This window comes from Mastigoproctus giganteus, chromosome 1 (assembly GCF_048544385.1).
Source record: "Mastigoproctus giganteus isolate SK-2022 chromosome 1, ASM4854438v1, whole genome shotgun sequence".
Lineage (NCBI taxonomy): Eukaryota > Metazoa > Arthropoda > Arachnida > Uropygi > Thelyphonidae > Mastigoproctus > Mastigoproctus giganteus.
Window position 1 is genome coordinate 3,574,695 of NC_143575.1, and position 14,384 is coordinate 3,589,078.

The 14,384-nt window shown below is 37.2% G+C and overlaps 1 protein-coding gene across 3 annotated transcripts in view; it reads left to right on the forward strand.

The window, feature by feature from the left end:
* Nucleotides 1–14,384, forward strand: part of Chd1 (chromodomain-helicase-DNA-binding protein 1) — a 606,282-nt gene that overhangs the window by 358,464 nt on the left and 233,434 nt on the right. For all 3 annotated transcript variants that reach the window (XM_090371234.1, XM_090371253.1, XM_090371245.1), the window contains exon 21: nt 8,689–8,837. In XM_090371234.1, the coding sequence (XP_090227360.1) occupies nt 8,689–8,837 (149 nt within the window). The remainder of the gene's footprint in view (nt 1–8,688; nt 8,838–14,384) is intronic.

A 14,384-nucleotide genomic window follows, 5' to 3' on the forward strand; every position in this document is an offset into this window, starting at 1 on the left:
AACAGCTGATACTGTTGTAATATTTGATAGTGACTGGAATCCGCAGAATGATTTGCAAGCACAAGCTCGATATATGCTACTTTGCTTCACAAGTATATGCTATTTAGTTATTACTTTAATACTGCCCACTGCTATATTTATTTTAAGGTACCATGGGATAGCAGAGTGATTGAGTGGGGAGGGAGAGATGGGAGCATAGCTAAAGAATGTATGTGTTCCTCTTCTTGTCCAATGGCCTGATTCTAATATAATTCCTTCCATTCTTCGTTGTATAGTTTTCAGTTTCTCTTCCATTCTTTTGGTGAATGCTCAAGTTTCACTTCCATAAGTCATGGTGGGGAGAACACATCAGTTCATTATTTTACGTTTCAGACAAATTGGGATATTACTCCTCAGTATGCGACTATTTCCTGAATTCTATCCATCCGAAATTTATTCCTCTCTTGACTTCCAGTCATTTGTCATTGTTATAGCTAATGACTTGTCCAACATAAGTATATGAATCCACCATTTCAATTTCTACTCCTTCAATGATTATATCCCTTTTTGTGGCATATTTGTTTATCATTACTTTTGTTTAGTCCAAAATCCTTACTAAATCTGCATAACTGATTAAAGTTTTCCTCTAATTCTTTGGGAACGTGACTTATGATCACAATGTTATCTGCAAATCATAAATGACTTAGGTACTCTCCATTCATTGACTCCTTTCTGCGACCAGTCCAATCATTTGAAAGCTTCCTCAAGGACAGCAGTAAGCGACTTTGAAGATATTGCATCTCCTTGTTGAACTCCTTTCTCAGTTTTAAATTTGCTGTTGTCTTTGTTTAGTCTAATAAAGGAGGTAGCATTCTCATATATTTTCTTCAAAATTGTAATGTATGGATCATCTGTGCCTTGACTTTCCAGTGCCCAAAACATCACTGCCTTATGCTGTATAGAGTCAAATGCCTTTTCTAATCCACAAATGCCAGGCATAATGATGTTTTATATTCATTTGCTTTCTTCATTAGTTATGATATTACATGAAGGTGATCCATAGTTGAGAATCCTGTCCTAAAGCCAGCTTGCTCTTTCAGTTGATTCTCATCAAGTATTCTTTCTAATCTGTTAGTGGTGACCCTTGTGGATGGCTTGTAGATGTGGGACAACAAGCTAACTGGTCTGTAATTTCCAATTTCTGATTTGTCTCCTTTCTTATGGAGCAAAATTATGATTGCATTATACCACTCCTTAGGGATCATGCCTTTCCTAATGTATTTTGTGAAGAGTCTTGTTAGTTCCTGTGCCATGTATCTTCCTTCCAATTTTAACAACTCTACAGTAACTTCATCTTCACCCGGGGATTTTTGATTCTTCATTTTCTTCAATGCTTGTTCTATCTCATCAGGAAGGATATCGGGGATGTCGTATGTATTGCAAATTAGTGACCCATCTTAACCAACTGCTGGCATTGTTTCCTTGCTCCTTATATAATACTTTATAGTAGTCTTCTGATATTTGAATTGTGCCTCTGATATTTATAAGTACACCATCACTATTCTTCAGATTTAGTATGATTTGTCTTTCTGTATTACTGCTCACGACTGCTAATTGAAGTCATTTGTTTTCCCTTAGTGCTTGTTCAACTTTTCTTGTGTTAATTCTTCTTATGTCCTCTCTGAGTCTCTTTCTAATGGCTTTGCATAACTCAGCATACTCAATTTTGTCCTTGTCAGTGTTTTTCTTGCTCTTCATTTGTCATCTTTGGTTCATCACTACAAGTGTTTCTTTTCTAATTTTTTCTTTGGATTTCTTTTTACCTATAGGTTTCTCAGGCTTTATTGCTTTCAGAAAGTTGTATCCTTTGTCGATATCTTGCTTTTAAAAGGCCTGCAGAACCTCAAACTTGTTCTTAACATCTAGTACATCTTTTTCTCCTCTTCTGTTATCTCAAAGACCTTTGTATTATTTACTCAAGAGCAAGTTTTTTCCTTTCTTTTCTTACATCTATATGAAGTGTGCATCTTACCATCTGTGATCACTTCCAACATTTACCTTGTTCAGGACAGTAATATCATTCGCAATATATCTTCTGTTAGTGAGGCTGAAGTCAGTTTCATTAGTTGTTAATCCATTTGGGCTTTACCATGTCCACTTTCTGTTCACCCTTTTCTTGAAAAAAATATTGAAAAATCTATGGTATGCAAATATAAGTTGTCACATGGTATGATCACAAGTTCCTTGGGAACAGATAAATGCTGTACACTTTCCTGGGGCTTCTTAGTCAATCCAGTTTTGGGAAAGACAAATGATCTTTCCAATTTTAGAAAGTTGTTATTGTTGGAGCACATTTATCAGGAGCTACAACTGAGAAAACAATGGAAAGTATACAATGAGTGGAAGATGAAAGGGGAATGCAGCTCTAAAAGGAAGAAATGTAGCAGAAAGTTGGAACTCCAAGAATGAGACTGCACTAATTTATAGTGAATTGTGTGTCCACTGTGCAGCAAATGACTGAAAAATTCAGTTTAGGCAAAGAAAGGTCCATTTTCAACTTAATTTGCAGTGGAAGTTGAACATTCTAGTTTTGGTAATCATGTGTCTGTACAAAAGCTGCTTGTTTTTGCAAAAAATTGAAAATTGAATCTTTCAATATTTAATTTAATTTAAGCAAAGAAAGATTGCCTAAAATATTTCTTGGTGTTCGCAGTGGTGCTGCCAATGTCAAGACTGGACTGTAGAACAATGGAAAAAGATTATATATGAGGGTGGTTCAATAAAGAATCACCCTGACCTAGCTGTAGAGGTGCTAGCTTGTTGATTCTTGGCAGAGGTTTCAGTTCTTCTCTACATAGCCACCATGCAGATTTACACATTTTTCCCATCAATGTATGAGACTACGGATACTGTTTTTGTACAAGTGGTGAGGTTGGTCTTTTAACTCTGCATGACTCTGTTGCAGAAATGAGTGTCGCATCATCAGGGAAGTGGGTCCCCCGAATGAATGATTTGAGGGAAGGAAACAAGAAGAATTCCGGTGGTGCAAGATCGAGTGAGTAGGCTGGATGGGGGGCAGTAATTCATATCCACAGAGTAGTTCATATCTACAAACAAGTGGCCGCTTGTTTTGTTGCAATTTCAGAAGTGTGAACTGGGACATTGTCTTGAAGCATTCTCACACCTTTGGACAGCATGCAATGCCTACATGTTTTGATTTTCTCCCGTAATTTTGTGGGTAAGTTGGCATAATAGGCATCTGTAATTGTTCTACCTTTCGGCAGGTAATCAATCTTATTATTACACCTTTCTCATCCCAAAACACTGTCAACAAGACCTTTCCTGCTGATGCTTTGACTCTTGCCTTCTGGGGGGGGGGGGACTATGATGTCGCCATTCCATGGACTAGTTTTTACTTTCAGGGTTGAAATGGTGTATCCAACTTTCATCCTGAGTGATTAGATGAGAGAAAAAGTCTTCCTCATTTTTTTGGCACAGGGCTAACAACTCTTGTGATTTCTAATGCAATCAGTCTTTTGGAAATCAGTCAATAATCAGGGAATCCATCTTGCACTCAATTTTTGTAAATGGAGTTGATCATGAAGGACTGTTTCAAGAGAGTTCACACTAATCTTCACCTCCTGGGACAATTCACGCACAGATATCCAATGATCTTCCATGATTAACAACTCTACTTTTCTGATCATGCTGTCATCAATGGCTGAATGGGAACAACCTGGAATGGGCTCAGATTCTACCAATATCCGACCACACCTAAACTGTCTATGCTAGTGCTTCACAATGCCACAGGATGGGGCTTCATCCTTATGTACAGCAGTCATCTCCTCGTGGATTTCTTTAGATTTTCCCTTTAAGAACAGATACTGGATTACAGCTGGCTTCAACTTTGTTCATGATGCCACAAGTTCAGCTCTTTAGAGAAAAATTAAGACATAGGGCTGAAATTTTTGCATCTTTAGTACAGAGATATGTATGATGCTACACACAGAATATCATGACTCTGTGATATGTGGAAGTAGGGGCGGGTGATTCTTTATTGAACCACCCTCATAGTTTGCACCAATAATAGGGTGAAAGTGTGGTGTGAACCTAATGAATCTACAAATGCAAACTGTCTCATGTCCACCACTCAAGTGGACGGAGGTGGTATCATGGTATAGGGTATGTTCTGTTGGTATGGACGGAGGTGGTATCATGGTATAGGGTATGTTCTGTTGGTATGGCTGGCTCTGCTCATACCATTAGAAGGTTATGTTACCTCCAACAAATATCTTTCTGTCATATTGGACCAACTTCCCCTTGAAATGCTTCATTTTTATCGGGATTGCAGTAGCTTCATTCTAGGCGACAAAACAACTATCCAACAAAAAAATGTTTCTGAATGGTTTGAGAAACATTCCCAAAGTTTCCAACATCTATCCTGGTCACTTACTTCTCATGGTTTGAATCCAGATCAGCACAAGATGTTGATGCTATTGTGGGATATGTTGGAAAGGGCAGTTTGGTTTTGCAGTTCTCTACTGACCACAATACAGCAGCTGTACAAAGCATTTGTACAGCTTTAAAGCGATCTTCCCCCACTACAGAGCCTTTGACATGTCCACCACACTCTCATGACCAGCCGACAGGGAAAACTGTGGAAGAATAGTCAAATCTGGTGCTAGACTTTTCCAGATGCCTAGTGGAAATCATGCCATAACACTAACCAACAAAATTTTTTTTTCGTCATACCTCTGGAAAGAAATTTGGTTATTCTGAACAAAATTAATGTCCTGATTGTGAAAATATCAATCTTTTACTTCTGTCCCATCTACATCAAAAGATATATGCATTTTTTAAATTCCTTGTTTTTATACAATATCAGCATACATGGTTGTAATTATTTCACACAATATATGTTACTTAAACATGTTTCCCACTCAGTGATTTCCTTTTCTACTCCAGATTGCCTTCCCGTTTAAGGAACCAACAGTAATTTGCCATCATGGCAGAGTCCCAGCGACCTTGGTATCATTTTTCCATTGCAGATACGTCCTTGTGGAAGTGCTCTCAGTGACATTGCATTTTGAAATGCATTTTCAGTGACATGTGAAATGCATTTTCAGTGACATTCAGCACCCCATGTTCTTGTAACATTTCAGCAAGTTTCTCATCAGTTGCTCATAGTTCTCTTCTTTTCTCTTTCCGAGAAATCTGTCTACCACAGCCTTGAAAGATCTCCATGCAGCCAGTTCAACGTCGTTCAGGTTCCTTTGAAATTCTTCATCTTTTAGGAGCTTTCTTATTTGAGGATCTATGAAAATTCCTTCCTTCAGCTTTGTATGAGATAAATTTGGAAACATTTTCAGTAAATATGCAGATCCTCTGCTTTTCTTAATCAGTTCAAGCTTGATGTGTAAAGAAAGAAAAAAAAACTTTTGGATCAACCAATGGAACATACTTTACATTGCTTTTTGCTGGGAATATATTCATCTTGCTTGTCCCAGTATTGTACGACTATTTCACAAACACAGGAATCAACAGTATTTCATGAAACCACCTTGCAACCCAACAAGCAGTTCAATCACTTTGAGATCACCAAAAATATTCCAACCATAGTCATTGTAATGTATAGCAGCAAGAATCTGGGACATACTATCATAAGTTTCTTTTAGGCCAACAGCATGAACAAGAGGAATTGATGGTAAAGTATTTCTATTATGAAGCAATACTGCTTTCAAACTTAGCTTTGCCGCATCAATGAACAATCACCATTCAGAGGTATTGCGATCAATTCAGGTCATGCATAAGACCAGCAATGTCTTTGCAGACACACACGTTTTCTGTTGCAAAATATCTTGAAAACTCTTCATTTTGCTTACAGTATATTGTAATGTTTGTTCCTTTGGTGAGTAAGTTCCACTGTTGTAGTCTGTATCCAAGTAATTCAGCCTTCTCTTTGGGTAAGCCCAAGTCTCTGATCAAGTTGCTTAATTCTTCTTGTTCAATGTAGTGTGGGGCCTTTTCTTTTTCTTGCTCGTAGTCCAAATCATGTGAAGTACATGGTTATGCGACATCTGGTAAAATGATTTCTTCTGTACCTTCATCACTACTTCCAATACCCCAAGATTTTGGTGGCACAGGTAATGGCAGTTCTTTGCCATGTGGCACTGGCCTAATTGCTGATGGGATATTTGATGCAGTGCTTGCTCTTTTTGTTGGAAATACCTTTTATTTTCGTCATGCAGAAATAGCTGTCGTCAAAATGATTCTTGGGCTTGCACCACACCATAGGGACAGCAAAAGGTAATGCTCTCAGCTTGCCATATAACTACAGCCTTAAGTTCATTGTACAATTAATACAACAGATACGTGGAGCCCAATTTTTTTCTTGCTCACCAATCTTGCAGCCAAAGTACAATGAAACTGCAACTTTTGTGCCATTGTATATTTTCTTCCTCTGAGTTTTTGAGGTTAAGTGTCCACAAACATAGCAGAAGTTGTCTGGGTGATTGATGCAAGTTCTGTGCTTTGTCTTCTCCGTTTTAACAATGCATTAACCTAAAAACAGTAAAAGCAATTGGTAAATTTGAACAGAAGGTGAATTCTTGTAGCGTAGTTTATCATACACTATATATTGAACAGTTGAATGGTGTAATTAATAAAAATACCGACTTGTCTGGAATCAAAATCAAAATATACTATATTGCAAGAACAGTAATAATGATGTACTTGCTTAACTTTTAACCCAATAACCAATCAAAACCAATCAAAAGTTAATAAGTTTAAAAATTGTATTTCAAACAGTAATATCCTTGTACAGAATCCAGTTATCTATCTTAAAACTGAGACGTGATAGGAAATTTTTATGATTGATTTTAAATTCTATACATAAAACTTGACCAGAAACAACCATTGATTTGCTGGAGGTAGAAATCATGTTGGGTAGTGTTAATATATGCAGACTGTAATTCAAGCAAAAGGTGGCCCTACTAGATAGTGAATAAAGGTTTCTTTTTTTGACCAACAAGTGCATCATGAGTTCCTTTAGCAGTGCCTAAAAAAACTAAATTTAGAGTTAGGTTAAAATTCTTTTACATGATAAAGGTCCATTTAATATTGTCCAAATCACTCAAAAGAATTTCTTGTCCATCATCAAAAGAGTTCAGATATACATGCAAGCATATCACAGAAATCTCAACAAAATTACTAACATTTAATGAAAGCTCTCCAAAATTCTTAACAATCTCTCTCTACCCCCTCCCCCTTCCTATAGGATTACCTGAGGTCTGGTTTTTAGTCGCAAACCAAAGAGTATTGCAGCATTGAAGGAGAAATTCGTAGTACGTGCTCTCAGATCAGTGTTTCTGTTTTAAGATGTGTTCACAAAAACATTCATACAAGAATTCATGTGTTTGGATGTTAATGGCAATTAATTTGAATAATAAATGAAATAATAATATTTGAATAATAATTGTTTCTTTTCTCTGGTCCATACTTCTGACATAACCCTATATTTTAAAATTATTTTGGTTATAACTTTACACAAAGATTTCAGTGGTCTATGGGCAAAACCTGACATTTACCATAGTAATTTAAATTGTTATTTAGTCTCATAAAAAATGGAGATCAGTCAAGAAAATTATACTGTTATCAGCTATGTTGAAAATTTTATATTTTTTGCCAAAGAGTCTTGAATTGGTCCTCAATTCATCATATATCACATTTATGTTTATCATAAATGGTGCTGGTTCTTGTACAGTACTTTTTGATATTTCACTTGCTTGTGAATCAGATAAACTCTTACCTACAAACAACATTTAAATTTTGTTTTGAATAGAAGCAGTGTGAATCAGTTCCATCTCTTTTCATGCGTCTCATTAAACTATTGGTCTGTTTTTCCCCCAAACTAATAGTTTTCTGACCCACCTAACATTGCCTTGACAACATCAGCATCAGAAAATATTGTTGCACCTCTTCTAATCAAGTGTAGTTCATAATTATAAAAACTGACAATAAGATGGTAGCTGAGTACTTGATGTTCTTCTGATTTAATTCCTTCAAGTGCAATGACCCTTTTATTCAATCACACAGATTCATACAACAAAACACTATATTCACAAATATTCTATTTAATTTTTTTATTCCCTCTTCACCTACCATACAGAAAGGCATCTCCTGTGGCATTATATCCAGCTGCAGTCAGGTCAGCAAACATATCACACACACAGTGCTTGTAATAAGGTTCTGATTCATAGGAGGATTGCCTTCAGCAATTCTTTCAGCAGTATGATTTGTAAAAACAATACAGTATTAATTATTCATGTACATAACCACACAAAAATAATTATTCAAGAATTATACTTTTATCACTGTTTCTTACAACTTTCCACTATCCCTTAAACTACTACAATATTCTTGATGGGTGACTGACTTTATATTGCATGTAATTCTCTAAATAATTAGATAAATACAAAAATAAGAAAAACTTCATAACTAAGATACTAAAAATTTTTCCTTTATTTCAAAATACAAAGTTTGTTAAGCAAATAAACCTCAAAACAATAAATTGCAAAGAAATGCTCTCTCTCTCTCTCAACTGTTATGAAAAGATGAAAATTATTTAAATTGTTGAAAAATAAGAATATAAATTCCTTGGTGTTAATCATAAAAACCTTTACATAGATTAGTTACAATATTGTCTTTTAGGTAAATATATACAGATTAATAACCAAAGGTAGTGTGGAAGAGGACATTATTGAAAGGGCAAAAAAAAAGATGGTTCTTGATCATTTAGTGATTCAAAGGATGGATACTACAGGCAGGACTGTGCTCTCTATGAGTAATGCTCCTTCCAGGTTAGTACAAGATATTACTAATGTAGTAACTGTAATTAATATTTTATTGTTAATGAGTGGGCCAAATTACAAGTCCTTTAGGTTAACAAAGGTCTATGGTTCGTTTTATATTGAGCAGGGAGGCACAGATTAGATGATAGAATAGAATAATATAAGAATTATATCACATTCTTTTCTAGAAAAGCAAAGAATTTTTCTCATAAATGATATAATTCTTTGGTTTATTCTCTTGATGACAAGAAAATAAGAAAGGTAATAGGTTTGTTACCACAACAGAACTTATAGGTAATTTGTTTGTTACCACAACAGAACATAGTAGTAAGATGTTCTGAAGGCAAAGTGTTTCAAAAGAGTGGGTAGCAAATGCCAGGGAAGTGAGCTCAAATAACTTTAAGAATTGTGTCAGGGTAATTAACTATACAAGAACACTGTCTTAATTGTTTATACAGTTACGTCAGAAGTGTCGTCAATAAAAATGAATTCGAACTGCTGGTTAGGACAATTAACATTGAAATAATAGGGCTTTACAGAAACGTGGTGCCACACAGAGATAAGGTATGTATAATGTATTTTGGAAGGACAGGGAAGATAGAAGTGGCAGTAGGGTCATGCTTCTTATCAAAATTAACCTGAGCATGATGAAAGCGTTCCCGGATTCAGACATTTTGCTGGTTAGTATAGAATCTGTATGGTGTGAGATAGTTGGTATAATGAGAGTGGGAGTAATCTAGAGGCCAGGTGATTGTCAAGATTATGAGGGCCTCTACATGCAAATGGAATGGACAAATAAGTGTGAATGTTTTATTATGGGTGATTTCAATTTGCCTCTAATTGATTGGAGCAAATGGGAAGGAAACTCCGCATGGGGGGACAAAATTTTTTAATCAACTAGATGATTGTTATTTGTATCAACATTTCAGGAAAAGTACTAGGGAAAAGAATACTCTAGACCTCATCATCACCCATGACATCACCCATGAACCAAATGGCATAATAGGGCTGACAGTACAGGAACCAGTAGCTGGAATGATCACGGAGTTCTATGGTGGATGATCAAGAGAGAGGTAGCAATGGCTAAAGGCAAAGGAATGTGTTATAATTTCAGAAAAGGAAATTACAATGTGAGTAGATATCTCACACAGAGCGAATACAGTTGAATTATGGTATACTTTTAAAACATTAATCCCAGAAGCCTTGAATGCTTATAATACCATTAAAAAATACTCCATGAGGAGGATTCCAAGTTGGATGAATAATGAAGTTGCCAGATTATTTAAGCAGAAAAAGATGGAATGGAAAAGTTACAGAGCGATAAAATGTACTGAAGCCTATAACAGCTACAAATTGATCTGTAATAATGCCACTGAAAAGGTTAGGCTGGCAAAGAGGGGAGAATAAAGAATTCTTCACATATATAAATGCAAAGAAGAGATGGGACAAAACCAGATCGGACCCTTATGTAATGGACGTGGGATAGTATGATACCTCCAGCTGAAGTTTCAGATTAACTCAAATTACTTTGCATCGATATTTACAGAAAAACCCTTCATATCAATGAGAAATTCTGGGTGAAGTTGAAAAAAATATAATTAATGATGTTGAAATTTCACACGTTTATTTAATGAAAAAACTTTTGAGCCTACAGGCCAGTAAGGCCCCTGGGGTTGATAGCATTTATCCTATAATCTTAAGGGAGGCAGCAAGTGAATGCATTGAACCATTGAGGCTAATTATGAGAGCATCACTGAACTCAGGAGTGTTTCTGTTGGATTCGAAAGGTGCCAATGTATCTCCAGTACATAAGGACAGTTCTAAGAGTGAAGTGGGAAATTACCGACTAGTTAGTCTAACTTCAGTAGTAGGGAAAATCATGGAGACTATGATCAGGGTGGAATCCAGGATCACTTAGATAGAAATGGAGTTCTGGAGGATACTCAGCATAGCAAAATTCAGAAGGATATTGGTTTTGTAAAGGGAAAATTATGTTTAACTAATCTGGTTAGCTGTTTTGACAGGGTCACTCAAGTGGATTTGGGGAATAATTTCAACATTTATTTGGATTTCAGCAAAGCATTTGACTCAGTCCCACATCAGCAGTTACTTTATAAGCTGGAACAAGTTGGAACCACAGGGAAAATCCTTAGATGGATAGCAGGGTGGCTTCAGGGCAGGAGGCAGAGGTTGCGATAAATGGTTATTCTTCATATTGGATTGATATAAAAAGTGGGGTTCTCCAATGATCAGTATTAGAACCATTGTTGTTTTTGATTTTCATAAATAACATCGATGAAGGGATAGGGCATGATGTCTAAATTTGCAGGTAATGTAAAGATTGGTAGAGTAGTTAATGATTGCCGCCAAGCAGAACTTCTTCAGAATGACCTAGATAGACTTCAGAGATAGACAAAAAAATGGCAGTTATACTTTAGTATTAGGATTAGCATTAATAGAGGCATACAATGCAAGAAAGCAAGCTTATGGAGCATCAGCAAAAAAAAAAACAAAAAAAAAAAAAAAAACGCTCCCATTTCACCCCTCTGTTCGTTCCAAATACCCGTCCTGCTCAGCCTTAAATTTATTTAGGCTATCTATCGACTTTCACAACGGAAGATGGAAGTCTATTCCACCAATCAACTACCCGCTGGTTAAAGGCAAATTTCCACACATCTATCCTACAATTGCCTTTGCTCAATTTGAATTTATGCCCTCTGAGGTTCTTAATCTCAGCAAGAGGAAGAATCCATCAGCATTCATCTTGCTCAGCCCATTCAAGGCCTTATGTACATCAATCAGATCACCTCACAGGTGCATACTCTCCAGGCACTGCAATAGAGTTTAAGCCTTTCTTGGTAAGATGACAACAGTTGACCCATATTGATGGGTCAACTGTTGATGATGCTGCTCAGGTAGCTAACAAACTAAATGAATATTTTGCATTGACATTCACACATGAGGAGTTATTCAGCGAGGGGAATGCCAGAGGTGTATTCAACTCTAGCAGTAAGCTACAGAATCTTGAAATAACTGAGAGTAAGATGGAGGAGAGGTTGTTGAAGATAGACACAAGAAAGGCACCCGGGGTGGATGGGATCTATCCAGTTATATTAAAGGAGGCAGCAAAGGAAGTAAGCAAACCCTTAGCCATAATTATGAGAGCTTCCTTGGACTCAGGGGAGGTACCCATAGACTGGAAATGTGCAAATGTGACCCTAATTCACAAAGGAGGATCAAAGGCTGACACAAGTAATTATAGACCTGTGAGCTTAACTTCTGTTCCAGGAAAATTAATGGAGGCACTGGTTAAAGAAGCACTGCAGGATCATTTAGACAAGACTTCAGTTATAGCTCGGACACAGCATGGTTTTGTTAAGGGGAAGTCTTGCCTGACCAATTTGATTGGATAGTATGATGCAAAAGAACTGGATGCAGGGAATAGCTTTGATATTATATACTTGGATCTTAGAAAGGCTTTTGATACTGTTGCACATGGAAGACTGCTACACAAATTGGAGCAGTGTGACATTGGAGGCAAATTGCTGCTATGGATAAAGGGGTGGTTGAGGGGGAGAAGACAGAGAGTGCTAATCAATGGACACTGCTCATTGTGGACTAATGTTATTAGTGGAGTCCCTCAGGGCTCAGTGTTGGGTCCATTATTGTTTTCTGTATTTATAAATGATATTGATGATGGTATATCAAGCTTAATGTCCAAGTTTGCAGACGATACAAAGGTTGGCAGGGTTGTCAAGGACACTACTGACACTATGCTGCTGCAACAGGATCTGGAAAGGTTGAGCAGATGGGCTGAGAGGTGGCAAATGAAGTTTAACATTGACAAATGTAAAGTAGTACACATGGGAAACAGCAACCCCAGAGCAACGTATCAACTCTGTGGTACTACACTGACAGTGGTAGAGAATGAAAGGGACTTGGGGGTGGTTGTGCAGGCAGATATGAAGTTCTCTGAGCAGTGCAGATGGGCTGCAAGAGTAGCTCATGGAGTATTGTCAATGATATACAAGAATTTTTCCAGCAGGGATAAGGAGGTGATTATTCCCTTGTATAAGGCAATGGTCAGGCCACACCTAGAGTACTGTATACAGGTCTGGAGGCCTCATTTCAAGAAGGATGTAGAGCTGCTGGAACGAGTACAGAGAAGGGCAAAAAGATTAGTGAATGGAACAAAGGGGTGCTCTTACAAAGAAAGGCTTAAGTTTTGCAAATTACAGTGTCTGGAGACTAGGCACCAGCAAGGTGATCTGATAGAGGTGTATAAAGCCTTGAATGGTTTGAGCATGCTCAATGCTGATGGGATTCTTCCTCTATCTCAGAATAATCACCTGAGAGGGCATAAATTCAAATTGAGGAAAGACAGATGTAGGATAGACGTGCAGAAATTTGCCTTTAGCCAGCGGGTGGTTGGTTGGTGGAACAGACTTCCATCTCTTGTCGTGGAGGTTGATAGCCTAAATAGGTTTAAGGCTCAGCTGGACAGGTATTTTGAACGAACAGAGGGGTGAAGTGGAAGTGGGTTTTTTTTTTTTTTTTTTTTGGCTGATGCTGCATAAGCTTGCTTTCTTGCATCAAATGCCTCTACTAATGCTAAGAGACCCGCACCAATCTTGTTGTCCTTCTTTGTAATCATTCTAGCAAATCTAAATCCTTCCTAAAATGAGGCCTCCAGGCCTGTACACAGTACTCTAGGTGTGGCCTGACCATTGCCTTGTATAACAGGATAATCACCTCCCTGTCCCTGCTAGCAAAATTTCTATATATCATTGACAAGACTCCATGACCTGCCCTGGCAGCCCGTCTGCACTGCTCAGTGAACTTCATATTTGACTGCACAATACCCCCAGGTCTTTTTCACTTTCCTCTTCTCTGAAACATACCAACTGTCTGTAGTACTAGACAGTTGGTATGTTTCTCTTCGGTTATTGCTACCCATATGCAGTACTTTGCATTTGTCAATGTTAAACTTCAGTTGGCACTTCTCAGCCCATTTGCTCAACTTATCTAGATTCAGTTGGAGTAGCATATTGTCTTTACAGTACTTTGATCCAAGCCCGAGGCAGGATCCGAACCAGTGACCTTTAGGTTGCCAGGCAGGCACTTTACCCGCTCGGCTAGCCCGGTCGGCATGTCAACAAGTATCTTCTTTCAACTTTTCAACCTTCAATCCATGCGCGATACTATAGGTTGTAAAAAAACAAAGTACCTGTACATAACAATGGTCCTTGAAAAAAAAATTTGTATGGAAAACATTTATTTAACATGATATACTGTAAGGTAGTAAACTAATTATAAGGAATTGTGGGAGATGTGGTTTCTTTCTTTGGCAATTTACTTTTTATTTAATTTTATTTTATTTATTATCAGTTATATTTTGTAGTTTACAATAATATACTTATGTAAATCTAAGCAGATGCCATTATAGAATTTTTAGTGTGAACCCCCTGGAGCACTTCCGCAAACCACCGGTTGGGAACCGCTGGTCTAGACGATCCTGCAATGCTTCTTTACCAGTGATTCCATTATTTTTTCTGG